The 26443-nt window shown below is 41.6% G+C and overlaps 1 protein-coding gene across 1 annotated transcript in view; it reads right to left on the bottom strand.

Moving 5' to 3' along the window:
* Positions 1 to 1167: 1167 nt before the first annotated feature.
* The window catches only part of ZMPSTE24 (zinc metallopeptidase STE24), a gene marked incomplete at both ends in the record, with an annotated part of 50820 nt that continues 25544 nt past the window's right edge, over positions 1168 to 26443 (bottom strand). The window contains 4 exons of the mRNA XM_080692972.1: positions 1168 to 1392; positions 6109 to 6252; positions 9748 to 9852; positions 21732 to 21916. Coding sequence (XP_080549098.1) covers positions 1168 to 1392; positions 6109 to 6252; positions 9748 to 9852; positions 21732 to 21916 — 659 coding nt within the window. The remainder of the gene's footprint in view (positions 1393 to 6108; positions 6253 to 9747; positions 9853 to 21731; positions 21917 to 26443) is intronic.

Here is a 26443-nt window from a genome sequence, read left to right as displayed (position 1 = left end):
CAAAAAAAATAAAAGAAATTAAAAAACCACCCCCAAACAAAAATGAAACAATGAAGCCTGATGTGGTGGTGCACGCTTGTAATCCCAGTACTTGGGAAGCTAACAGGAAGATGACAGGTTCAAAGACAGCCTCAGCTACTTAATGAGGCCCTCCACAACTTAGTGAGACCCTGGTTTAAAATAAAGGATACAAAATAGGGCTGGGGGTGTAGCTCAGAGGTAGAATGCCCCTGGGTTCTATCCCCAGTGCCACAAAAAAAAAAAAAAAAAAAAAGAAAAGAAAGGAAAGAAACATTGATTCAAACCATCCTATACATAATTCCCAATTTCAAAGCACTATTAAAAATTCCTGATCAATGTGCAGCTGGAGTAAATAGAGATTTGAAGTTTGGTAGAACAGTAGAGCATATTTCTAGCAATTTTCATTTAAACAATATTGCTATCAGCCCTTTTTTTTTTTTTTTTTTTCCCCCAATGGTGAGGATGGAATCCTGGGGCATTCTACCTCCAAGCTCCACCCCCACCTCTATTTTTTATTCCTTATTTTGAAACAGGGCCTCACTAAGTTGCAGAGCACCTAACTAAGCTGATGCTGTCCAGGAACCATGAACCTCCTGTCTCAGCCTTCCAAGTACTGGGATTACAAGGGTGCACCACGCCCGGCCCAGTATCAGCCTTTCTAACTATAATCTTTTAAAACATTGACTGGCCAGGTTAAATTATGACATGAAGGTCAAAACAAGTTTCAACTCAGGTATGAACATAATGATCTGGGACCAATGCTCCTACTTCACAGGAAGGACTCAAAGGCAGCGTTCCCTCTTTTCAATGGCCCCAAACACCTCAATGTACAGATTCCACATAAGTGTATAAATAAAAGAAGCTCTGCATTTTCTTAAATAATTTTACAAATTGATGGTAAATCAGATGCCAAAGATAAAACTATGCCTTTAAAAACATTAAGCCTCAAAATTTATCCAGTATTTTCTTTAAGAAATGGATTATTAAAATCATTTTTGAAATGAGATATTAAATGTATTTAAATCTGGGCTTTTTTGTACTTAATCATTTTTCATTAAAAAGAAAAAAAGTTTAAAAACATCAAGAGCTGGAACATGCTGCCAGGACAGAAATGATCAGAAGCGCCTTCGGTCCCAGCCGGACATCTCAGTCGTCTTTTGCACTCTTCAAGGCTTGAAGTCTCTCCAGCAGCGGGGGGTGAGAGTAATGCCACATTGAAAACAACCAGTCAGAAACAGGGAACCCCAGGTTATCTTTGTTTAGTTTGATCAAAGCAGAATATAAGTCTTTAGCCTTCCCAAGTTTCTTGGCAAATGCATCAGCTTGAAACTCAAATCTGCGGCTGAGGACTGTTAGGCAAAAAGAAAGAACCTGGAAAGGAAGGGAAAGAGTTTTAGTGCCTGCACCTCTTTGCTGACACTGAGACGAGAGGAAGTGTGGCCTGGACAGAGACACAGCAGGCCTGAGCAAAGAGCACTGGTGTTTAGGGTACCGAGAAGGGGAATAAGTACAAAGGGAGCCTTCGCCAAGCAAACAGATCTGAAACATCCACATCTACGTGAATGCTGCTCTTACTAAAGTGGGCAGCTTTTGAGAATCTGTCACATTCCAAGAACTAAGACAGGCACCACGTATTCTCCAGCAATCTCTCGCTGTACGGTTGAGGAAGATGAAGCACAGAGAGGTCAACAACTTGCAGAAGGTCACACGGCGGGAAGGGTTAGTGATGAACTTCTTGGCACTCCACAGTCAGGGCAGACCACCTTTCTGTTACGAGGTGTGAATCATGGTAACCCGCATTCAGAACTTTTTTTTCTTTTTTGGTACTGGGGATTGAACCCAGGAGCATCCTACCTCTGAGATATATCCCAGCCCTATTTTATTCCTTTTTTTTTTTTTTTACAGTATTGGGATTTGAACCCAGGGGCATTCTACCTCTGAGCTACACTCCAAGCCCTATTTTTTTAGACTTTATTCTGAAGCAGGGCCTCACTAAGTTGCTGAGGTTGGCTACAAGCTTGTAATCCTCTTGTTTAAGCCTCCCAAGAACTGAAGTTACAAATGTGCACCACCAACACAGTTTTTTTTTTCTTTTTTCAAAACTATTCTCGCCGGGTGTGGTGGCACATGCTTGTAATCCTCGCGCTTGGGAGGCAGAGACAGGAGATCACACAGGTTCGAAGCCAGCCGCGCTGGCTTAAGAGACCCTGTTTCCAAATAAAAATATAAAAAATAGGTCTGGGAGTATAGCCTGGAGGTAGAAGGGCTTCTAGGAACCCCAATACCACCACCAAAAAAAAAAAAAAAAAAAAAAAAACTATTCTCAGCTGGGCGTGGTGGCACACACTTGTAATCTCAGCATTTGGGAGGCTGAGACTGGAGGATCACGGTTCACTGATAGCCTCAGCTACATAGTCTCTGCAACTTAGTGAGACCTGGTTTCAAAATAATAGGGCAGGAGATGTAGCTTGGAGGTCAAATGCCCCTGGGCTCCATCCCCAGACCCCCCCACACACAAAACCAAACCGAACCAAACAAAACAAAACTATTCTCAGTCGGGCATGGTAGCTCACACTTGTAATCTCCAGCATTTGGGAAGCTGAGACAGGAAGATTGCAGTTCGCGGACAGCTTCAGCTACTTAGTGAGGCCCTTTGCAAATCAGTGAGGCCCTGTTTCAAAATAAAGAATAAAAAATAGGGCAGGGGGTGTAGCTCAAAGGTTGAATGCCCCTGAGTTCCATCCCCAGACCTGCAAAAAACTAAAAAAGAATGAGGGTGTAGCTTGAGGTTCAATCCCCAGTACTCCCTTCCTGAAATAGTCTTAGTCACTTATCCGCCTCTAAAGGATAATGAGTTTGCTGAGATCATTAAAAAATTTTCAGAAAGCTGGGCATGATGGCTCATGCTTATACTCCTAGCATTTGGGAGGCTGAGACAGGGGGATCCGGGTTCTAAAGCCAGCCTCAGCTACTTAGTGAGACCCTGTTTAAAATAAAGAATAAAAAACCAGGCTGGGGGCTTAAGCTCTGAGGTAGAATGCCCCTGGGTTCAATCCCTGACACCACAAAAAAAAAAAAAAAAAAAAAAAAAGGTCAGAACTTTAGCTGGCTATGGTGGCTCACACACTTGTAATCCTAGTACTTGGGAGGCTGATACAGGAAAATCACATAAATTCCAAGCCAGCCTCAGCTACTTAGTAAGACCCTATTTCCAAATAAAATATAAAAATAAGTATCAGAGTATAGCCCAGAGGTAGAATGCCCCTGGGTTCCATCCCCAGAACCACACACACAAAATTCAAAACCTGATAATAATCACAAAATTAACTTTTTATAAGTGTTCTGAGCTATGGCAGCATTGCCAAAATAAATACACAATTGCTGAAGACCACTATAAAGGGGAAAAATTTCATCTGAAATGATAAAATCTGAAGAAAAAGATTTTTCTTTAATATAATAAAGTACTGTAGACTGAATGACACATGTCTATTTCTTTTCCTTTCTTTCTTTCTTTTCTTTTTTCTTTCTTTCATGGTACTGGGAATGGATCTCAGGGTATTCTACCTCTGAGATACACCCCAGCCCTATTTTTCCTTTTTTTTTTTTTTTTTAACGATACATCTGAGCTATACCCCAAGCCCTTTTTATTATTTTTCCATTTATTTACTTACATTTTTGTGGTGCTAGGGATTCAACCCAGGGACATTCTACCTCCAAACTACACCGTGAGCCCTATTTTTTTATTCTTTATTTTGAAACAAGGTCTAACTAAATTGTGGAGGGCTTAAGCAGCTGAGGCTGGTGAAGCTTTGATCCTCCTGTCTCAGCCTCCGAAGTACTGGGATTACGAGAGTGTGCCACCAAACCCGGATTTATTTATTTATTTATTTATTTATTTATTTATTTTGCAGGTCTGGGAATGGAACCCAGGGGCATTCAGCCTCCGAGCTACACCCCCTTGCCCTATTTTTTTTTTTTAATTCTTTATTTTTAAACAGGGTCTCACTAAGTTACGGAGGGTCTCACTAAGTAGCTGAGGCTGTCCACGAACCACAATCCTCCAGTCTCAGCCTCCCAAATGCTGGGATTACAAGTGTGCACGACCACGTCTGGCTTTATTATTTATTTTAAAATAGTGTCTCACTATGCTATGGAAGGCCTTACTAAATTGCTGAGGCTGGCTGCAAACCTGTGATCCTCCTGTCTCAGCCTACCAAGTACTGGGATGACAAGTGTGTGCTACCACACCTAGCACAATGAATATTTCTTTACATAAAATATTTTAGAGCTGGGCGTGGTGGCATACGCTTGTCATCCCAGCATTTGGGAGGCTGAGACAGGAGGATCGCTGTTTGTGGACAGCCTCAGCTACTTAGTGAGGACCTTTGCAACTCAGTGAGACCTAGTTTCAAAATAAAGAATAAAAAATAAGGCAGGGGGTGTAGCTCGAAGGTTGAATGCCCCTGGGTTCCATCCCCAGACACACACACACACACAAATAGCCATTGGGAGGCTAAGTCAGAAGGATCACAAGCTTGAGGCTGGCTGGGCAATATAGTGAGACCCTGTCTAAAAATAAAAATAAAGAGCTGGGAGCCTGAGACAGGATGATCACAGGTTCACAGCCAGCCTCAGAAACTTAGTGAGGCCCTCTGCAACTTACTATAGATCCTATTTCAAAATAAAATAAAATAATCTGGGCAAGGTGGCACATGCTTGTAATCCCAGCATTTGAGAGGCTGAGTCAGGAGGATCTTGGTTTGCGGACAGCCTCAGCTAATTAGTGAGGCCTTTTGCAATGCAGTGAGACCCTATTTCAAAATAACGAATAAAAAATATGGCTGGGCGTGTAGCTCGGAGATAGAATGCCCGTGGGTTCCATCACCAATACCAAAAAAAAAAAAAAAAAACCACAAAAAACAAAACAAAAATTAAAAATAGAGTTGGGATCAAGCCGGGTGTGGTGGCACATGCTTATAATCTCAGCAACTGGGAGACTAAAACAAGAGGACTACAGTTCGAGGACAGCCTCAGCTATTTAGTGAGGCCCTTTGCAACTCAGATCCTGTTTCAAAATAAATAAAAAATAGGGCTGGGGTGTAGCTCAGAGGTAGAGGTAGAATGCCCATGGGTTCCATTCCCAGTACCAAAATATATAATAATAATAATAATAATAATAATAATAATAATAGGGTTGCAGAGTAGCTCAGAGGTAAAACACCCCTATATTTAGTCCTTAGTACTGCAAGTGTACATACACACACACACACACACACACACACACAGAACTGAGAAAATATACTTATATACTTAAGTGGTAGAGTGATTTTATCAAGCATAAGGTCCTAGATTCAATCCTCAGTACCAAAAAAAAAAAGTAAAATAATTTATTGTGTATTTGCCAGTAGCAAATAAAGTAGGAGTCCCTAATAGCTTCTTTGGTTTTTTTTTTTTTTGTTTGTTTGTTTGTGTTTGTTTTTTTAGTGGGTCTGGGGATGAAACCCAGGGGAATTTGACCTCTGAGCTACACCATAGCCCTATTTTGTATCCTCTATTTTTTTTTTTTTTGGTACTGGGGGTGGAACCCGGAGGTTTTCTACCTCTGGGTTATACTCCCAGACCCATTTTATATTTTATTTGGAAACAGGGTCTCACTAAGTTGCTGAGAGCCTCACTAAGTAGCTGAGGCTGGCTTTGAAACTGTGCGATCCTCCTGTCTCAGCCTCCCAAGCGCAGGGATTACAAGTGTGTGCCACCACGCCTGGCTTTTGTATCCTCTATTTTGAAACAGGGTCTCACTAAGTTGTGGAGGGCCTCACTAAGTAGTTGAGGCTGGCCTCAAACCTACGATTCTTGTGTCTCAGTACTAGGATTATAAACGTGTGCCACCATGCCTGGCTCCCAGACCGAATTTATTTATTTGGTACAGGGTCTCTAGGTTGGTGAGAGTCTCACCACTTGCTGAAGCTGTCGTCAAACCTGTGATCCTCCTGTTTCAGCCTCCCAAACACTCGGAATACAGGTGTGTACCAACATGCCTGGCAATTCAACTGTTAATTAAAGAGAATTTTGAATATTATACGTTACCTCATTGTAAGGTGAAAAAATAAACTGGAAGATGATCAATAGTCCAATTAGAGTGGGCTGGCTGTCATAAAACCCAAATGCAGCAAAAAGCTCCTTTCGACCAATCAATACAGCAAACAAGAAAAAACAGAGGAAGGAATTCATCTGGGAAGGAGAGGACAAAAAACCCTGTTAGTCTAAGCTGTGTTTATTGTGGTATTAGTAGTACTACAAAATACAACAAGCAGTCATGGTGTGATTTTAAGAAAGGTGTTAATGAGATCACAGCAGAAGTTATTTAGGAGCTGGGTATGGTGGCGCTTGACTAATAAGCCCAATACTTGAGAGGGTGAGACAGGAGGAGCTCAAGTTCAAGGACAGTTTCAGCAACTTCATGAGAGCCTGTTAAAATAAAATAGGGGAGGAATTCTAGCTCAGAGGTAAAACACCCCTGGGTTCAATCCCTGGTACCAAAAACAAACAAAAAAAAAAAAAAAAAAAAAAAACGTTAGGCAGTTTCATAGTTTTATTCTCAAAAGAAAAATAAAATTTCAGCCGGGCGTGGTGGCTCACGCTTGTAATCCCAGCACTTGGGAGGCTGAGACCGGAGGATCGCAGACAGCCTCAGCTACTTAGTGAGGCCCTCTGTAACTCTGTGAGACCCGGTTTCAAAATAAAGAAAAAAAAAAAATAGGGCAGGGGGTGTAGCTCGGAGATTGAATGCCCCTGGGGTCCATCCCCAGACCCGCAAAAAAAAAAAAGAAAAAGAAAAAGAAAATTTCCCTAAATGTTTAAATTATACAGCTTTCTACAGGGACAGTCTTGAGTTTAGCCTCTTATAATTGAGGGTGTGAAGTAGTCAATAGCAATGGGATATTTTCTCTCTGTACAAAGTTGAAGAGCAAGAATGGATTCTGGCTTTGCTCTATGAGATCAGAAGCAGAGGCCTCCTACTCAACCTCAATGTGGAGCCTCTGAAACCACAGGCTTCCCTTGAATTCTCTTTAGGACTACTGGAGTTAAACTAAATAGTTAGACAATTCAGAGAGAGAAAAAAAAACAGATGTCTTTATCAATATAAAAGAAAGGGAAAATAAAGTCTACACCAAAATACAATCCCTTGGAGGAATGTTGGAGAACAAATAATATCCTTCCCCATCCTTTTCCGTGAGCAGTCTAGGAACTGACGCGGACAGCCTCAACTACTTAGTGAGGCCCTTTGCAACTCAGTGAGACCCTGTTTCGGAAAAAAAAAAAAAGACTAAAAAATAGAACTAGGGGTATAGCTCAGAGTTACAATGCCCCTGAGTTCCATCCCCAGTACTGGGGGGGGGGGGTGCTGCTCATATCCACGAGGTGACTCAAGAAGCTGCACTTAGAGGGCGGAAGCTTGGGAAGGCTCAGCACCTGCCCCAGATGGCGAGCCTGCAGGTCTGCTGCTCGGCAGTACAACTCTGGAGCCCCAAGTCGAACTCCAAAAGAAAACTTGCTGTAAAGACACCCACATCTATGGTCCACATGTTCATTTTCAAAGTAATCATTATCCTTTTGAAAAATAACTTTTGGTTTAGTACTAGACTGTACTAGAGACTCAATTCTTGGCCACAGGGCACCTCAGCCTGCACCAGATGCTAGGTGGAGCCGCCTAGCTGGGAAATGGTGTTAGAAGCATCCATCATCAGGTGAAAAGTGCCCACACAGAGCAAGCAGACCGGCAGGAGGGTAACGAGCAGGTGCTCCTCTCTAACATGCCAGCTCCTACCACCGTGCCACCCTCAGTCTGTCCTCACTCATGCAGAGTTCCCTTATGGTTATTTTACCTCTGAGCTATACCCGCAGCTCCCTTCACCATTTTTTTTTTTTAATTACTGAAGCTGAGCTAGGTGTGGTAGCAAAAGCTTGTAATCTCAGTGATTGAAAGGCTGAGACAGGAGGAGCATGGGTTTACATCCAACCTCAGCTACTTAGTGAGACCCTGTTTCAAAAATAAAGAATAGGCCAGGCGTGGTGGCGCAAGCTTGTAATCTCAGCACCTGGGAAGCTGAGACAGGAGGATCGCACAGCTTCAGCTACTTAGTGAGGCCCTGTTTCCAAATAATTATAAATTAGGGCTGGGGATATAGCCCAGAGGTAGAAAGCTCCTGTGTTCCACCCTCTAGCACCACACAAAAATAAATAAATAAATAAATAAATAAATAAAGAAAGAAAGAAAGAAAGAAAGAAAGAAAGAAAGAAAGAAAGAAAGAAAAGAGCTGGGTGTGGTGGTGCAGGCTTGTAATCCCAACATTCAGGAGGCTGAAGCCAGAGGATCGCAGTTAGCAGACAGCCTCAGCTATTTAGCGAGGTTCTTTGCAACTCAGTGAGACCCTGTTTCAAAAATTAAAAAACTAGCCAGGCATGGTGGTGCACGCTTGTAATCCTAGCAGTCAAGAGGCTGAGACCGGAGGATGGCAGTTCATGGATAGCCTCAGCTACTTAGTGAGGCTCTCTGCAACTCAGTGAGGCCCAGTTTCAAAATAAAGAATAAAAAATAGGGCAGGGGCTATAGCTCGGAGGTCAAATGCCCTGGGTTCCACCCCCAAACCCGCAATAAATAAATAGACTAAAAAATAGGGGTGAAGGAGTAGCTCAGAGGTACAGTGCCCCTGAGTTTCATCCCCAGTCCTGGAAAAAAAAAAAAAAAAATTGCTGAGGCTGGCCTTGAAGTTGCAATCCTCTGGTCTCAGTCTCTCAAGGGCTAGGATTAGAGGCATGTGCCACCTCACCCAATTTATTCATCTAATTCTTAATCAGTTATATGAGGTGTTATTCAGTGAAGTTGCTAAGGCTGACCTCAAACCTGCAATTCCCCTGTCTCGGTTAAACTTTCTCTTTTTAGAAGGACTGGAGATAAAGAGAAATTAAGGAAGTTAGCTGAGGGGACACAGGTCACTCAGTTAAGTATGGGAGCTGCAGTATGAAACTATATAACCTGGCTAGAAAGTCTTTCTTTTTTGGCAGGGGAGGGTGCTGGGGGATTGAACCCGGGGGCATTCTAGCTCTGAGCTACACCATTGGCACCGGCCCTTTTCTTTTTTCTTTTTTTTTATTCTTTATTTTGAAACAGGGTCTCACTGAGTTGCAAAGGGCCTCACTAAATAGCTGAGGCTATCCATGAACCACGATCCTCTGGTCTCAGCCTCCCGAATGCTGGGATTACAAGTGTGCGCCACCACGCCCAGCCCAATCACCGGCTCTTTATAAAAATTAATTAATTTATTATTTATTGGTACTGGTGATTGAATTCAGAGGAATTCTACTTCTGGGCTATACCCTCAGCCCTGTTTGATTTTTTTTATTGTCAAATAAGGTCTAAGTTGCTAAGGGCCTTGATAGATGGCTGATCCTTCTGTTTCAGTCTCCCAAGTACTAAAATTAAACGTGTATGCCTAGCTTTTTCAATTTTGAAATGGGGTCTTGTTAAATTGCTGAGGCTGGCCTCAAACCTCAAACCCTTGATTCTCCAGTAACAGCCTTGCAAATACTGAAATTACAGATGTGTAGCACCATGCCCAGCAAAATGAAGTCTTTCTTAATGGCTCTACTATATGACTCCTTGTGCCTGCCAAACTTCCAACTTGGCTCTTATCCCATAAGAAATACTTGTAACTCCACACTTACCTGACTAATAATGATGTTTTTGATTGTGTGTCCCAACTTCCAGTGTCCCAATTCATGGCCAAGTACAGCAAGCACCTCTTCATTTTTACACCCTTGTTTCTTATTCTGGATCAAAGAATAAAAGGAAAATAAATTATCAACAACCTTCAAAAATTTTGTACTTTTAATCCAAAATATCTGCTCATATATTCTAACTACAGGAAACAAACTTTGGTGTAAAATCATACATTCCTTGAGCCACCATTGCACGTTAGACACTGAGTTAAGCCCTGAAGATAGACCCACAGACAACCCGTCTTGGCATGGTCTGGAATTGGCTATTTAGCTGTTTATTTGTGTTACTGGATACTGAACCCAGACCTATTTTATTTAATTTTTTTTGGTGGTACTGGGGTTCCTGGAAACCCTTGTACCTCCGGGCTAAACTCCCAGATCTATTTTTTATATTTTTTAATTGGAAACAGGGTCTCTTAAGCCAGCGTGGCTGGCTTCGAACCTGTGTGATCCTCCTGTCTCCGCCTCCCAAGCGTGGGGATTACAAGCATGTGCCACCATGCCCGGCAACCTATTTTATTTTTAAAATTTTATTACTGAGTTGAGGAGTCTTTTATAATTGAGAATATGAAGTGGTCAATAGCAATGGAAATATATTCTGATCTTGTGATTGAAGGGTCTTGTTAGGCTGCTGAGACTGGCCTTGAACCTGTGACCTTCCTGTCTCAGCCTCCTAAGTGTGGGGATTATAGGCATGCGTCACCATGTCCAACTTGGACTAACTTAGATTAGGAAAAAATGTAAATATTTATCAATAAGACAACAGTTAATCAAAAAGACAAATGACAATCATATTTGAATCTTCAAAGCTTACATTCTGAAATGGAAAATTGCTCATAATAGATATAATAATAAGTTATATGTTCATTAGAAATGTTTTCCAGCCAGGTCTGGTGGCACATGCTTGTAATCCCAGTCCGTGGGAGGCCAAGACAGGAGAAACTCAGTTCGAGGACAGCCTCAGCTCCTTAGTGGGGCTCTCCATAAATTAGTGAGACCTTGTTTCTTTCTTTCTTTTTTTTTTTTTTGTGGTACTGGGGATGGAACACAGGGGCCTTCTACCTCCGGGCTACACCCCCAGACCTATTTTATATTTTATTTGGAAACAGGGTCTCTTAAGCCAGCTGAGGCTGGCTTCAAACCTGTGCGATCCTCCTGTCTCAGCCTCCCAAGCGTGGGGATTACAAGCATGCGCCGCACCCGGCTTGAGACCTTGTTTAAAAAAAAAAAAAAAAAAAAAGCCGGGCATGGTGGTGCATGCTTGTAATCCCAGCATTCAGGAGGCCTAGACCAGAGGATCGCAGCTCATGGACAGCCTCAGCTACTTAGTGAGGCCCTCTGCAACTTAGTGAGACCCTGTTTCAAAATAAAGAATAAAAAATAGGGCAGGGGGTATAGCCCCTAGGTAGAATGTCCCTGGGTTCCATCCACAGACCTGCAAAAAAAAAAAAAAAGAAAAAAAAAAAGAAAAGAAATGTTTTTCAAGGCAGGCTTGGGCCACACTTGTAATCCAATTGGGGGGCTAAAACAGGAGGATTGTGGTTCCCAGCCAGCCTCAGCTACTTTGTGAGGCCCTCCACAATCTCTACAACTCAGTGAGACCCTATTTCAAAATAAAGAATTAAAAATAGGGCTGAGGGCATAGCTCAGAGTTAGAATGCCCCTTGGTTCCATCCCCAGTGTCACAAGTAAATAAACAAGAGACATTTTCCAAGATTATGTTAGGTGGCCAGACATGGTGGTGCTCACCTGTAAGAGGCTGAGACAGGAGGATCACTGTTTTCAAGGCCAACCTTAGGAACTAAGTGAGACCCTTAATAACTTAGTGAGACACTGTTTCAAAAATAAAAAAATAACAGGTCATGGTGGCCCACACTTGTAATACCAGCATTTGGGAGGCTGAGACAGGAGAATCGCAGTTCATGGACAGCCTCAGCTAATTAGTGAGGCCCTTTGCAACTCAGTGATCCCGTTTCAAAAGTAAAGAATAACAAAGCTGAGTGTGGTGGCACACACACTTGTAATCCCAGCATTTGGGAGGCTAAAACAGGAGGATCGCAGTTTGTGGATAGCTACTACTGAGTGAGACCCTTTGCAACTCAGTGAGACCCTGTTTCAAAAAATAAAGAATAAAAAATGGGGCTGAGGTGTAGCTCGGAGGTAGAATGCCCCTGGGTCCAATCTCCAGCAACACACACACACACACACACACACACACACACACACACACACACACACAGTAAAACCAGTACTTGGGAAGCTGAGATAGGAGGATCACAGATTTGAGGCCAGCCTAAGCAATTTAGTAAGGTTTCCTGCAATTTAGTGAGACCTTATTTCAAAATAAAAAATAAAAATAGGGCTGGGGTTGTAGTTAAGAGGCAGAATGTCCCTGGGTTCAATCCCTGGTACCTCAAAACGAATGAATGAATGAATGTGATGGCACACACCAGTACTTTTAGTACTTGGGAGGCTGAGACAAGAGGATCACAGGTTCAAGGCCAGCCTCAGCAACTTAGTGAAACTCTGTTTCAAAATAAAACACAATCCTATAAGGAGCAAATAAGGCGACCTAACTGAGGGGATGGGAGGAGGGAAAAGGGAAACTCTCAAAGCACATGATATACTTAAATAAACATATCAAAGTCAATCACTAAGCCAAGCATGGGTAGGAGGGATGGCGAGGGAAGGGTGAGGGGATCAGGTAAGGCCTAATTGGGTGATATGTGCATGTATGTCTCAACAAGTCTTTTATTCCATTAAGATATATGACTACAATATACCAAAAAAAGTAAAAATAAAAACAAAATAAAACACAAAATAGGGCTATGGATATAGCTCAGAGGTAGAATGCCCTTGGGTTCAATCTTCAGTACCCCCCCAACAGAAAAGATAGGTTAGAAATAAAGCCAGGCGTGGTGGTGCATGTCTGTAGTCCCAGTACTTGGGAGACAGACAAGAAGATCACAGGTTCATGGCCAGCTTCAGCAAAGTAGTAAGACTCTCAGCAACCTAGAGACCTTATTTCAAAACAAAACATGTATAATTCTGAGGTAGAATGCCCCTGGGTTTAATTCTCAGTACCAACACCAAAATATTAAAAATATAAAAAATAAAATAAAAAGACTAGAAGCCAAGTGTAGTGACACATACTTGTAATCCCAGTACCTGGGAAACTAAATCAGAAGGATCATAAGTTAAAGGCCAGCCTCAGCTACTTAATGAGGTCCTGTGTAACTTATTGAGATCCTGTTTCAAAGTAAAGAATAAAATAAGGGCTGGGTGTGTAGTTCAGAGATAGAATGCCCCTGGGTTCAATCCCTAGTACTGCAAAACAAAAACAAAAACAAACAAACAAAAAAAACTAAAAACATCTCTAGTAAGTTTTTTTTTTTTTTTTTTTTTTTTTTTTTTGGTGGCACTGGGGATTAAACACAGATACAGTCTACCTCTGAGCTAAACCTCCAGCCCTATTTTTTATTTCTTATTTGGAATAAGGGTCTCATTAAGTTGCAGAGGGCCTTGCTAAATTGTTGAGGCTGGTTTAAAACCTGCTGATCTAAGCCAGGCGTGGTGGCACATGCTTGTAATCCCAGCATTTGGGAGACTGAGACCGGAGGATCACGGTTCGTGAACAGCCTCAGCTACTTAGTGAGGCCCCTTGCAACTCAGTGAGATCCGGTTTCAAAATAAAGAAAAAAAAAATAGGGCAGGGGGTGTAGCTCGGAGGTCAAATGCCCCTGAGTTCCATCCCCAGACCCACAAAAACAAAAAACAAAAGAAAACAAAACCTGCTGATCCTCCTGTCTCAGCCTCTCAAGTACTGGGATTACAAGCATGAACCACCATATCCAGCTTTCTAATAAGGTATTTATGGCTAATATTTTAGCACTGATCACTGGTGATCACTGATAACTTCTGTTAATTAACATTTTCTTTCTTTTTTTGGGTGTTGCTGGGGTTTGAGCACAGGGGTGTTTTCCCTCTCTGAGCTATACCTCCAGCCCTATTTTCGTTTTTATTTTGAAAAGGTTCTCTGTGACCCTTCTAACTCTTGCCACCATGCCCAGCTGTTAGTTGACATTTTCTAACTTCTCTTACTTTAGTAATAATAAAAAATATAGCTAATATTTTCATTTAATAAGTGATAACGGTTTATATTTATCAATGGTCTATGTACCAGTCTTTATTGTTTTGTTACTTTTATTATTAGTCTATATTATTTTATATTATAGTTCATTAATCTTCATTATCATAAGGCAGGTATTATTAATCTCATTTTATCTTTTGGTGCTAAGAATTGAACCCAGGGGCGACCTACTTCCAACCTTCACCCATGCTCTATTTTACTTATTATTTTGTAACAGTTTAATTGCTGAGGCTGGCCTCAAACTTGTAATCCTCATTTATATGTGTGTGTGCATGTGATACTGGGGATTGAACCCTTGGGCACTCTACCTCTAAGCTACACCCACAGCCCTATTTTATTCTTTATTTTTGAAACAGGGTCTCACTAAATTATAGAGGCCTCACTAAGTAGCTGAGGCCAGATACAAATCTGCAATCCTCCAATCTCAGCCTCCCAAGTGCTGGGATTACAAATATGTGCCACCAGGCCCGGCTTGCGATTCTCTTGTCTCAGCCTCCCAAGTACTGGAATTACAGGCACATGCCACCATGCCCGGCTAAATTTAGTTTTCTTTAAACTTCTTTTAAAAATGCTATAACTTAGCCGGGCATGGTGGCGCACGCTTGTAATCCCCACGCTTGGGAGGCTGAAACAGGAGGATCACACGGGTTCGAAGCCAGCCTCAGCTACTTAGTGAGGCTCTCAGCAACTTAGTGAGACCCTGTTTCCAAATAAAATATAAAAAAGATCTGTGAGTATAGCCCAGAGGTAGAAAGCCTCTGGGTCCCACCCCCAGTACCACCAAAAAAATAAATAAATAAATAAATAAATAAATAAATAAATATGCTATAACTTAATCTGGGCGTGGTGGTGCACGCAGGTTCTATTAAACCAGCCGCTGGCCGGGCGTGGTGGCGCACGCTTGTAATCCCCGCGCTTGGGAGGCAGAGACAGGAGGATCGCGCAGGTTCGAAGCCAGCCGCGCTGGCGTAAGAGACCCTGTTTCAGAAATATAAAATAGGTCTGGGAGTGTAGCCCGGAGGAAGAAGGGCTTCCAGGAACCCCAGTACCACCAAAAATAAAAATAAAAATAAAAAATAAAAAATAAAAAAACCAGCCGCTGGTTTAATAGACCCTGTTTCCAAATTTTAAAATGTATAAAAATAGGTCTGGGAGTGTAGCCTGGAGGTAGAAGGGTTTCCAGGAACTTCAGTTCCACCAAAAAAATAAATAAATAAAAATGCTGTAACTTAATGGTAGAGCATGTGCCCAGCACGGATGATGCCTTGGGTTCCATCCCCAGAACTGATGAGATAAAGAAAGACCCTCATTTCCTCTGATCAACCAGGATTAGAACGTTCTTTGTACCCCAAATACATTGTACATAGTAGGCCATCAGTAGGTGCTAAATAAATCAGTTTCCTAAACTTCTGCCACATTTACATATGCTCCACCCATTTACATAATGTCTTTCTGTTTTTTGCAGGTCTGGGGATGGAACCCAGAGGCATTTGACCTACCCTATTTTTATTCTTTATTTTGAAACAGGGTCTCACTAAGTTGCAGAGAGCCTCACTAATTAGCTGAGGCTGTCCACGAACCATGATCCTCCGGTCTCAGCCTCCGAAATGCTGGGATTACAAGCGTGTGCCACTGTCTTTCTTTAAATCAGTTCCCTTTTTGAAGCTTAACCTTAACCGGGTCTGGTGGCACACACTTGTTGGGAGGCTGACACAGGGGGATGCAGGTTCTCAGACTCTGTTTCAAAATAAAGAATAAAAAATAGGGCTGGGGTGTAACTTGGAGGTAGAAGTCTCTGGGTTTAATCCTCAGTACCACACACATACAAAAAAATTAAAGTAATAAATAAAAAATAGGGCTGGGGTGTAGCTCAGAAGTAGAATGCCCCTCGGTTCCATCCCCAGTACTAAAAAAAAAAAAAATTCAATCTAACCTTAAGCCAGGTGTGGTGATGCATGACTCTAATCTTAGTACTTAGGAGGCTGAGACAGAGAGATTGCAGGTTCAAAGTCATCAAAGTCAACTGTAGCTACTTAGTGAGGCACTCAGCAACTTATGAAGATTCTATTTCCAAATAAAAAATAAAATAGAGCAGCCGGGCATAGTGGCGCACGCTTGTAATCCCCGCGCTTGGGAGGCTGAGACAGGATAATTGCGCATGTTCAAAGCCAGCCTCAGCTACTTAGTGAGGCTCTCAGCAACTTAGTGAGACCCTGTTTCCAAAAAAAATATAAAATGGGCCTGGGAGTATAGCCCAGAGGTAGAAAGCCTCTGGGTTCCACCCCCAGTACCACCAAAAAGAAAAAAAAAAAAAAAAAAATAGGGCAGGGGGTTCTATCCCAGAGGTGGAAAGCCAGTGTTCTACTCTCAGTACCATGAAACAAGCAAAGAGCTTAACCTTATAATAAATAATATACATGGAATAATGAGTTGGATAAATTGGACATGGTGGTGCATGATTGTAATCCCAGTACTTGGGAGGTTGAGACAGGAGAATTGCTGGTTCACAGCCAGCCTCAGCTACTTAGTGAGACCTTGTTTCAAATAAAGAATACAAAATAGGGCTGAGGGGTATAGCTTGGAGACAGAATGCCCCTAGGTTCAACTCCCAGTACCACAAAAAGAATAAAAAATAGAGCTGGGGTATAGGTTAGAGGTAGAATGCCCCTGGGTTCCATTCCCAGTACCGCAAAAAAAAAAAAAAAAAAAAAAAAAAAAAGTTAACCTTAAAACAGGCATGATGATGCACGTCTGTAATCTTAGTACTTGGGAGGCTGAGACAGGATTGTAGGTTCAAAGTCAACCGTAGCACTTAGTGAGGCTCTCAACAACTTACCGAGATCCTATTTCCAAACAAAAAATAAAATAAGGCAGATAGTATATCTTGGAGGTAGCAGGCCCCTGTGTTCCACTCCCAATACCACAAAACAAACAAAAACTTTAACTTAAAACAAATAAAATAATATACATGAAATAATGAATTTGATAAGCTGGAAGTGGTGGTGCTCCTTATAATCCCAGTACTTGGGAGGCTGAGACAGGAGGATCACAGGTTTGCTGACAGCCTCAGCTACTTAATAGTAAGGCCCTCTACAATTTAGTTAGACTCTGTTTCATCAAAATAAATAAATAAAATAATTAGGGTTGGGGATGTAGCTCAGAGATAGGATGTTCCTGGGTTCAATCCCCAGTACTGCCAAAAAAAAAAAAAAAAAGAGTTTGAGTTTGACATACCAATTTCATTTTTTTTCTTATGTATGCTAATAGATAAAATATTGAAATGCCACCTAAAACCATATCATCAATGGTACTCACAGTGAAAAGCAATACAATTAATGGTGAGCCAATTTTTGACCTTCTTTTTCACTCTCCTAATATCAATCACCAAGCATTTACATCCATCCTTTAACCCTGGTGTGGTGGCGCACACTTGTAATCCCAGTACTTGGGAGGCTGAGACAGGAGGATCGCAGGTTCACAGCCATCCACAGCTACTTAGTGAGGATCTCCACAACTTAAGTGAGACCGTTTCCAAATAAAGAATAAAAAATAGGGCTGGGGGGTATAGCTAGGAGGTAGAACGTTCCTGGTTCAATCCTCAGTACCACAAAGAAAGTAAAAAATCCATCCTTTATTTACTAAAGCAAGGTCCTGGGGATTGAACTCAGGCTGTTCTATCTCTAAGTTGCACAAGTTCTTTTTGTTCTTTATTCTGAAATGGAATCTAAGTTGCTGAGGAGCTCCTAAGCTAGACCCACCCTTATTTTATTTTTTGCAGTACTGGGGTGGAACCCAGGGGTATTCTACCTCCAAGCTATACCCCTAGCCCTAGATTTTATTCTTTATTTGGATACAGGGTCTCACTGAGTTACAAAGGGCCTCAACCAAGTAGCTGAGGCTGTCCATGAACCGCAATCCTCCTGCCTCAGCTCCCAAATGCTGGGATTACAAGGGTGCAGCACCACGCCCGGCTCCACCCTTCATTATTTAAATCCATCCTTTATTTACTGATGAGGGCCTAGGGGTTGAACTCAGGCTGTTCTGAGTTGCACTCCACACCTTTTTGTGTTCTTTATTTTGAAAGAGGGTCTAAATTGCAGAGGACCTCTTAAGTTAGATCTACCCTTCATTATTTTATTTATTTATTTATTGCTGTACTGGGATGGAACCCAGGGGCATTCTGCCTCCAAGCTACACCCCTAGTCCTATTTTTTATTCTTTATTTTGAAACAGGGTCTCACTGAATTGCAAAGAGCCTCACTAAGTAGCTGAGGCTGTCCATGAACCGGATCCTGTCTCAGCCTCCCGAATGCTGGGACTACAAGCCTGTGCCACCAGGCCAGGCTCCTATTTTTATTTTTTTAACAGGGTTTCAACCAGGCGTGGTGGCACATGCTTATAATCCCAGCATTTGGGAGGCTGAGACCAGAGGATTGCAGTCTGCAGATAGCCTCGGATACTTAGTGAGGCCCTTTGCAACTTAGTGAGACCCTGTTTCAAATTAAAGAATTAAAAATAGGGCAGGGGGGTGTAGCTCAAAGGTCAAATGCCCCTGGGTTCCACCTTCAGACCCTAAAAGAAAAGAAAAGAAAAGAAACAGGGTTTCATTAGGTTGATGAGCTAAGGCTGTCCTTAAATCTGTGATCCTGTCTCAGCCTCCCAAATGCTGGGATTACAGGAGTGCACATAACATCCAGCTGCCTCTTCTTATTTTAGTTTTTTTTCCCTTCCTTTTTTTTTTTTTTTTTTGCAGTACTAGAGATTGAATCTAGGGGGCATTCTACCTCTAAGCTACACCCTCAGCCCTATTTTTTATTCTTTATTTTGAAACAGAGTCTCACTAAATTGTGGAGTACCTCACTAAGTAGCTAAGGCTGGCCGCAAAACTTTTTTTTTTTTTAATTTCTGATGACAAGCAAAGTATCTCAGCACAGAGTACACATTTTATAATTACCGATTACCAAACATGAGAAGAAGGGAGGAGGGAGGGAATGGGGTGGGAATTGGAGAAGGGCTAAATGAGTGATGTGTACACGTATGCCTCTACCATCTTGAACTCCATTAAGATGTTTAAGTACAATGCACCAATAAAAAATTTAAAAAATATCTAGAACAGAAAAAAAAAACTATTACTATAAATAAAACTAGTTGGGCATGGTAGTGCACCTGCAATCTCTGTACTTGGGAGGGTGAGACAAGAGGATTGCAGGTTTGGAGACAGTCTCAGCAATGTAGCAAAACTCTCAGCAACCTAGTGAGTACCTGTTTCAAAATAAAAAATACAGCTGCACATGGTGGTACATGCTTGAAATCCCAGTACTTGGGAAGCTGAGACAAGAGGATCCAGGTTCTCAGCCAGCCTCAGTTACTTGAGGCCCTCTGCAATTTAGTGAGACTCTTTTTCAAAAAAAAAAAAATAAAAAATGACCTGGGCCTGGTGGCACACGCTTGTAATACTAGCATTTGGGAGGCTGAGACAGGAGAATCAAGGTTCACAGACAGCCTCAGCTCCTTAGTGAAGCCCTTTACAACTCAGTGTGCCCCATTTCAAAATGAACGGGTGTAGCCAGGCGTGGTGGCACACGCTTATAATCCCAGCACTTGGGAGGCTGAGATAAGAGGATCACAGAGGTTTGAAGCCAGGCTCAGCTACTTAGTGAGACCCTGTTTCCAAATATAGAATAGATCTGGGAGTATAGCCCGGAGGTAGAAAGCCTCTGGGTTCCACCCCCAGCATCACCAAAAAAATAAAAATAAAAAACTAAAAAATAATAAAAATAAAGGGGTGTAACTCAGAGATAGAATGTCCCTGGGTTCCATTCCCAGTGCCTGTACCGCAAAAAAAAAAAAAAAAAAAAGAAAATAAGTCAGGCGTGGTGGTGTATGTTTGTAATCTCCTCCCTTCAGAGGCTGAGACAGGAGCATCACCCAGGTTCGAAGCCAGCCTCAGCTGGCTTAAGAGACCCTGTTTCCAAATAAAATATAAAATAGGTCTGGGAATGTAGCCCAGAGGTAGAAGGCCCCTGGGTTCCATCTCCAGTACCACAAAAAAAAAAAAAAAAAAGAAAAGAAAAGAACAATAAAAAAAATAAAAAATAGAGCTGGGCAGGGTGTGGTGGCGCCTCTTATAATCCTAGCAATCAGAGGATCATGGTTCACAGATAGCCTCAGCTATTTAGTGAGGCCCTCCGCAACTTAGTGAGACCTCTTTCAAAATAAAAAATAGGGCAGGGGGTGTAGCTCGGAGGTCGAATTTCTCTGGGTTCCACCCCAGACCTGCACTAAATAAATAAATAAATAAATAGGGCTGGGAGTGTAGCTTGGAGGTAGAATTCTCCTGGGTTCAATCTCCAGCACCAAAATATATATATAATAAAAAATACAAGGGCTAGGGATTTAGCTCAAAGGTAGAATGCCCCTGGATTCAGCGCCAGCACCATACACACACAACTAATAATAAATGCATATTTTTAAAAACTGATTAAATTACATGATGTGTCCAAGATACACAACTATTAACTGATAGAACCAAGATTTAAAACTAAGTCTGTCAGTTGCCAAAGCATGTAACTTCTATGTCTCAATGAAACTAAAAATTAGATGTTTACCGTCTCTTTATCTTGCCTGTGGAAATTCTTTGAAATTCTCTGATCATAAATTTATCAGGAGCTAGGTATGGTGGTACACACTTGTAATCCCAGCATTCGGGAGGCTGAGACCAGAAGATCGCGGTTTGTGGACAGCCTCAGCTACTTAGTGAGGCCCTCTGCAACTCAGTGAGACCTGGTTTCAAAATAAAGAATAAAAAATAGGGAAGGGGGTATAGCTCAGAGGTCGAATGCCCCTGGGTTCCATCCCCAGACCCGCAAAAAATAAATGAATAAATAAAGAATATATGTGTGTATATGTATATGCATATATTATTGTATATATAAAGATGGCTTAGTAGCATATGATTTTTTTTTTTGCAGGTCTGGGGATGGAACCCAGGGGCTTTTGACCTCCGAGCTATACCCCCTGCCCTATTTTTTATTCTTTATTTTGAAACAGGGTCTCACTAAGTTGCGGAGGACCTCACTAAGTAGCTGAGGCTGTCTGTGAACCACGATCCTCTGGCCTTAGCCTCCCAAATGCTGGGATTACAAGCGTGCGGCACCCTCCCGGCTTAGCATATAATTTTTTTATTTTTATTTTTTATGGTACAATGGATTAAACCCAAAGGTACTGTATCTAAAGCTATAACTCCAGCCCTTTTTTTTTAAATTTTGAGACAGAGTCTTGCTAAGTTGCTGAGGCTGGCCTCAAACTTGCCATCCTCCTGGCTCAGGCTTGCAAGTGGCTAAGATTATGGGCATGCACCACTGTGCTATGAGTTTTCTTATTTTATAAGAGTTTCCAATTTTTTTTTTTTTTTTTTTTGGTGGTACTGAGGTTCCTGGAAACCCTTCTACCTCTGGGCTACACTCCCAGACCAGCGAGGCTGGCTTCAAACCTGCGCAATCCTCCTGTCTCCGCCTCCCAAGCGCAGGGATAACAAGCGTGCGCCACCATGCCCGGCAAGAGCTTCCAATTTTAATATGTACATTCGTAAAAGCTTGTAAGGAAGTTAACATGTAATAATTGCGGTGATCTCTGTCAAATATCAGAACTATAAAAGCCCCTGATGTCTTCATTTGGTAGTGTCCCTGAATTCGACGCTCACTGCATAGAAATTGGTATTGCGTTGTCACAGGCACTGTGTATAAAAACGAAGGAGTGTCTTAGGAAAAGCAGGACTCACTTTAGCTTTAGCTCTAATCTCTTCATTGTCTCCTTCTCCTTCATTGCGGGGCTCCACACCAGACTCCTCCTGGATGTCTTTGTTTAGTACAGAGTACTCTTCTAGTAGAGTGTCAAACAAAACTATTCGCTTGTTCTTGAAGAAGCCATAAAAATAAGCATTGCTGTGGGAAGAGCGTTTAGATCCTAAGGAAAAGACAGTTCAAAGCATGGAATGTAATTAAAAAGTTTGGGGTCTTCTGGAGAGACTCCTAGAAATTGAACAACTGGAAAGGACATTAATACTTTCAAATTGTTTAATACCTGAAGAAGAACAGTATCAACCTAATTCACCACTAGCAGTGGAATCAGTATCTGTTTCCCTGCATTCTTGCCAACAAATACATATGCCCATGCAGCTTTACAACAATAGTAAAATAAGCCAAATACCCAAGAATGGTGGGATGATTACATCATGGTAAAGCTGTGAAATGAAATTTTAAGCAGCTTATACTTTCAAAAAATTTTAACAGAAAAAAGATCATGGATGTATTGCAAAGAATACAAACTTTACATTTATCCAGCATTGCCAAGAAAAAAAAGAACATGTAAATAGAAAAGTATAAACACAAGGCTATGAAGAAATATACCAAAATACTGAAGTGTTCATCACTGAGTTTGAGAATTATGTATTACTATTTCCTCTTTTTCTGTTTTCTTTTCCTAGGCTGTATATGGTGTGTGTGTGTGTGTGTGTGTGTGTGTGTGTTACTTAAGATTGAACTCAGGGGCTTTCTACTGCTGAGCTACACCTGCAGTATGATTTTATTTTTATTTTGCAACAGTGTCTCACTAATTTGCTCAGGACCTAAGTAGTTGCTAAGGATGGTCTCCAGCTTGCAATCCTCCTGTCTAAGCCTCCCCAAGTAATGCGATTGTAAGTGTGCCCCATAATGCCCAGCTTTTTCTAGACTTTTAAAATAAGCATACCTAGCTAGGCCTGGTGACGCATGCTTATAATCCCAGTACTTGGGAGCTAAGACAGGAGGATCTGGCTTTGTGGACAGCTTCAGCTACTGAGTAAGGCCCTCTGCAACTCAGATTCTGTTTCAAAATAAAGAATAAAAAAATAGGGCTGAGGATGTACGTCAGAAAAAGAATGCCCCTGGGTTCAATCCCTAGCATCACAAAAAATAGAAAATAAAACATAAAATAAAATAAAATAAGGACACTTATTTCTATAATCAGAAAAACATTTAAACTATTCGTATAGTCTAGAAGAAAACATACCTTCCCTCTTTTTATTTTTTGATGGTACTAGGTGTTGAACCCAGGGTCATTCTACCTCTAAGCTATACCTCTATCTCTATTTATTTACTTATTTACTTACTTACTTACTTGCAGGTGGGGGGATGGAACCCAGGGGCATTCAATCTCCGAGCTACACTCCTGCCCTATTTTTTTTTTTTTAATCCTTTATTTTGAAATAGGGTCTAAGTTGCGGAGGGCCTAAGTAGCTGAAGCTATCCACGAACCGCGATCCTCAGGTCTCAGCCTCCCGAATGCTGGGATTACAAGTGTACCCCACCACACCCAATTTATTTTTATTTTTTATTTTTGTTTTATTTATTTATTTTGTGGTACTGGAGGTGGAACCTAGGGGCTTTTCTACCTCCGGGCTATACTTCCAGACCTATTTTATACTTTATTTGGAAACAGGGTCTCGTAAGTTGCTGAGAGCCTCACACAGTAGCTGAGGCTGGCTTTGAACCTGCACAATCCTCCTGTCTCAGGCTTCCAAGCACTGGGATTATAAGCGTGCACTACCACGTCTGGCTCTTTATTTTTATTTTTGAAATAGTATCTCCCTAGGTTGATGAGAGTCTTACTATTTGCTAAGGCTATTCCCAAACCTGTGATCCTACTGTCTCAGCCTCCCAAGAACTGGGATCACAAGCATTTGCCACCACACCTGGCTTCCAATCCAGTTTTTTGAGATAGCAACAGCGTGTTCTCCTTTAAAAAAAAAAAAAAAAGATTTTTTTTTTTTTGTACTTGGAATTGAATCCAGGGGCATTCTACCACTGAGCTACACCCCCAGCCCTATTTTTTACTATTTATTTTTTGAAACAGGGTCTCACTAGGTTGACAGTCCCCCTACTTACTGAGGCTGTCCTCAAAACTGTGATCCTCCAGTGTGTGCCCCCACTTCGCGTATCCCCAGATTGGTTCTGATATATGATTTCTTTTTTTGTGATAGTACGAATCAAATTCAGGGGCATTTTACCTCCAAGTTACACCCCTAGCCCTATTTTTTTAATTCTATATTTTGAAACAGGGTCTCACTAAGTTGCGGAGGGCCTCACTAAGTTGCTGAAGCTGGCAGTGAATCTGAGATCCTCTTGTCTCAGCCTCCCAAAGACTAATTTACAAGTGTGTGCTATCACATCCAGTTCTGAAATATGATGTGTGTGTTTGTGTGTGTGTGTGTGTGTGTGTGTGTGTGTGTGTGTGTGTGTGTGTGTGTGCTAGGGGTAGAACTCAAGGGCTTGCTACCTCTGAGCTACATTTCCAGTCCTATTTTATTTTTTAGTTTGTAACAGGGTCTTACTAAGTTGCAGAGGGCCTAAGTTGCTGGCCACAAACCCCCGATCTTCCTGTCTCAGCCTCCCAAGTACTGGGATTACAAGCATGTGACATCAGGTCCAGCTGTATCTGAATTACTATTCTTTTTTTGTGGTATTGGGGGTGGAACACAGGGGCTTTTCTACCTTCGGGCTATATTCCCAGACCTATTTATTTATTTATTTATTTATTTATTTATTTATTTATTGTACTTTTCAAAAACAGGGTCTCACTAAGTTGCCAAGAGCCTAAGTAGCTAAGGCTAGCTTTGAACCTATGCAATACTCCTGTCTCAGCCTCCCAAGTGTTGGGATTACAAGCGTGTGCCACCACGCCTGGCTTGAATTTTCTTTTTAAGAGTAGAATTTTTGGTTTTTAACTACAACCCTTATTAATGTATAAATCTGTAATGTGTGTTGTATTGTTAGTAACAATGTTTATGCATTTGAATATTTTTGTGGACTATTACTATTGCTGACAATAAAAATTATACATTATAGGTGAGTAAACTGTTATTTAGCAAAAATAAGTTACCAAAAGTCACATATGTAATTCACGATAAAACTAGGATCCAAACCCAGGCCTACTGACTCCAAAGCCTGACCTCAGAAATGTTACCTCCATAGTCAGGCATAGTGGTGCATGCTTGTAATCCCACTACCTGGGAGGCTGAAACAAGAGGATCTCAAGTTCACAGCCAGCCTCAACTACTTAGTGAGACCCTCTGGAACTTAATGAGATTCTGTTTCAAAATAAATAAAAAATAGGGCTAGGGATATAGCTTGGAAGTAGAATGCCCCTAGGTTCAATTCCCAGTACTGGGGGGGAAAAAAAAAAGAAATAAAGAAATGTTACCTCCAACCAATTCAAAACTTAATTTTTCAAAAATTCCTAACTCAAAACCCTCCATAAAGCTTTTCACCTAAATTGGAAATACCACTGATGATATGTATCACATACTTTATTGATTACCTCTACTGTCATATCATTAGCTACGTTTCATGTTATCTGATCAAGATCAACAACTGACAGAGCTCCTTCAGTAAAAGCTCCTTAGAGAACCTGGGCATGGTGGCGCGCACTTGTAATCCCAGCGCTTGGGAAGCCGAGATAGGAGTATCGCACAGGTTCAAAGCCAGCCTCAGCTGGACCACACACACACTCACAGAAAGCTCCTTAGAGATTATTATACTGTACTGATTAGTGTAAAAATATAAAATATAGTGATTTCACAGGCTAAAAAAGTAAATATGAAGCCAGGCATGGTAGTACACACTTGTGATCCCAGCACTTGGAGGCTGAGACAGGATGGCAGGTTTGTGGCCAGACTCAGCTACTTGGTGCAGCTCTCCACAACTTAGCGAGGTTTTCCACAACCCTATTTCAAAATAAAATATAAAATAGGTCGGGGGTATAGCCCAGAAGTAGAATTCCCTGGGTTCCATCCCCAGGACCACACACACACACACACAAAGCTCCTTAGAGATTATTGATTAGTGTAAGCCGGACATGGTGGTGCACGCTTGTAATCCCCGCGCTTGGGAGGCTGAGACAGGAGGATCACACGGGTTCGAAGCCAGCCTCAGCTACTTAGTTAGTGAGGCTCTCAGCAACGTATTGAGACCCTGTTTCCAAATAAAAATATAAAAAAGGTCTGGGAGTATAGCCTGGAGGTAGAAAGCCCCTGGATTCCGCCCCCCAGCACCACCAAAAAATGCATTGCAAAGGGCCTCACTAAGTGGCTGAGGCTGTCTGCAAACTATGATCCTTCTGTCTTAGCCTCTCAAATGCTGGGATTACAAGCACTTGTCACCATACCCGGCTTTTTTTTTTTTCTAAATAATAAATAATTTTTTTTAATAAATAAAAAAAGAGATTATTGATTAGTGTAAAAATACAAAATATAGTGATTTCACAGGCTAAAAAAGTAAATATGAAGCCATGCAGGCATGGGATTACACTTGTAATCCCAGTACTTGGAGAATGGCAGGTTTGGCGGCCACATTCAGCTACTTAGTGAGGCTCTCCACAACTTAGGAAGACCCTGTTTCAAAATAAAGAATAAAAGCCAGGCGTGGTGGCGCATGCTTGTAATCCCAGCATTTGGGA

This window comes from Muscardinus avellanarius (genome assembly GCF_963383645.1).
Source record: "Muscardinus avellanarius genome assembly, chromosome: 3".
In the NCBI taxonomy this organism is placed as follows: domain Eukaryota; kingdom Metazoa; phylum Chordata; class Mammalia; order Rodentia; family Gliridae; genus Muscardinus; species Muscardinus avellanarius.
This window is presented reverse-complemented; position numbering and strand designations above follow the sequence as displayed.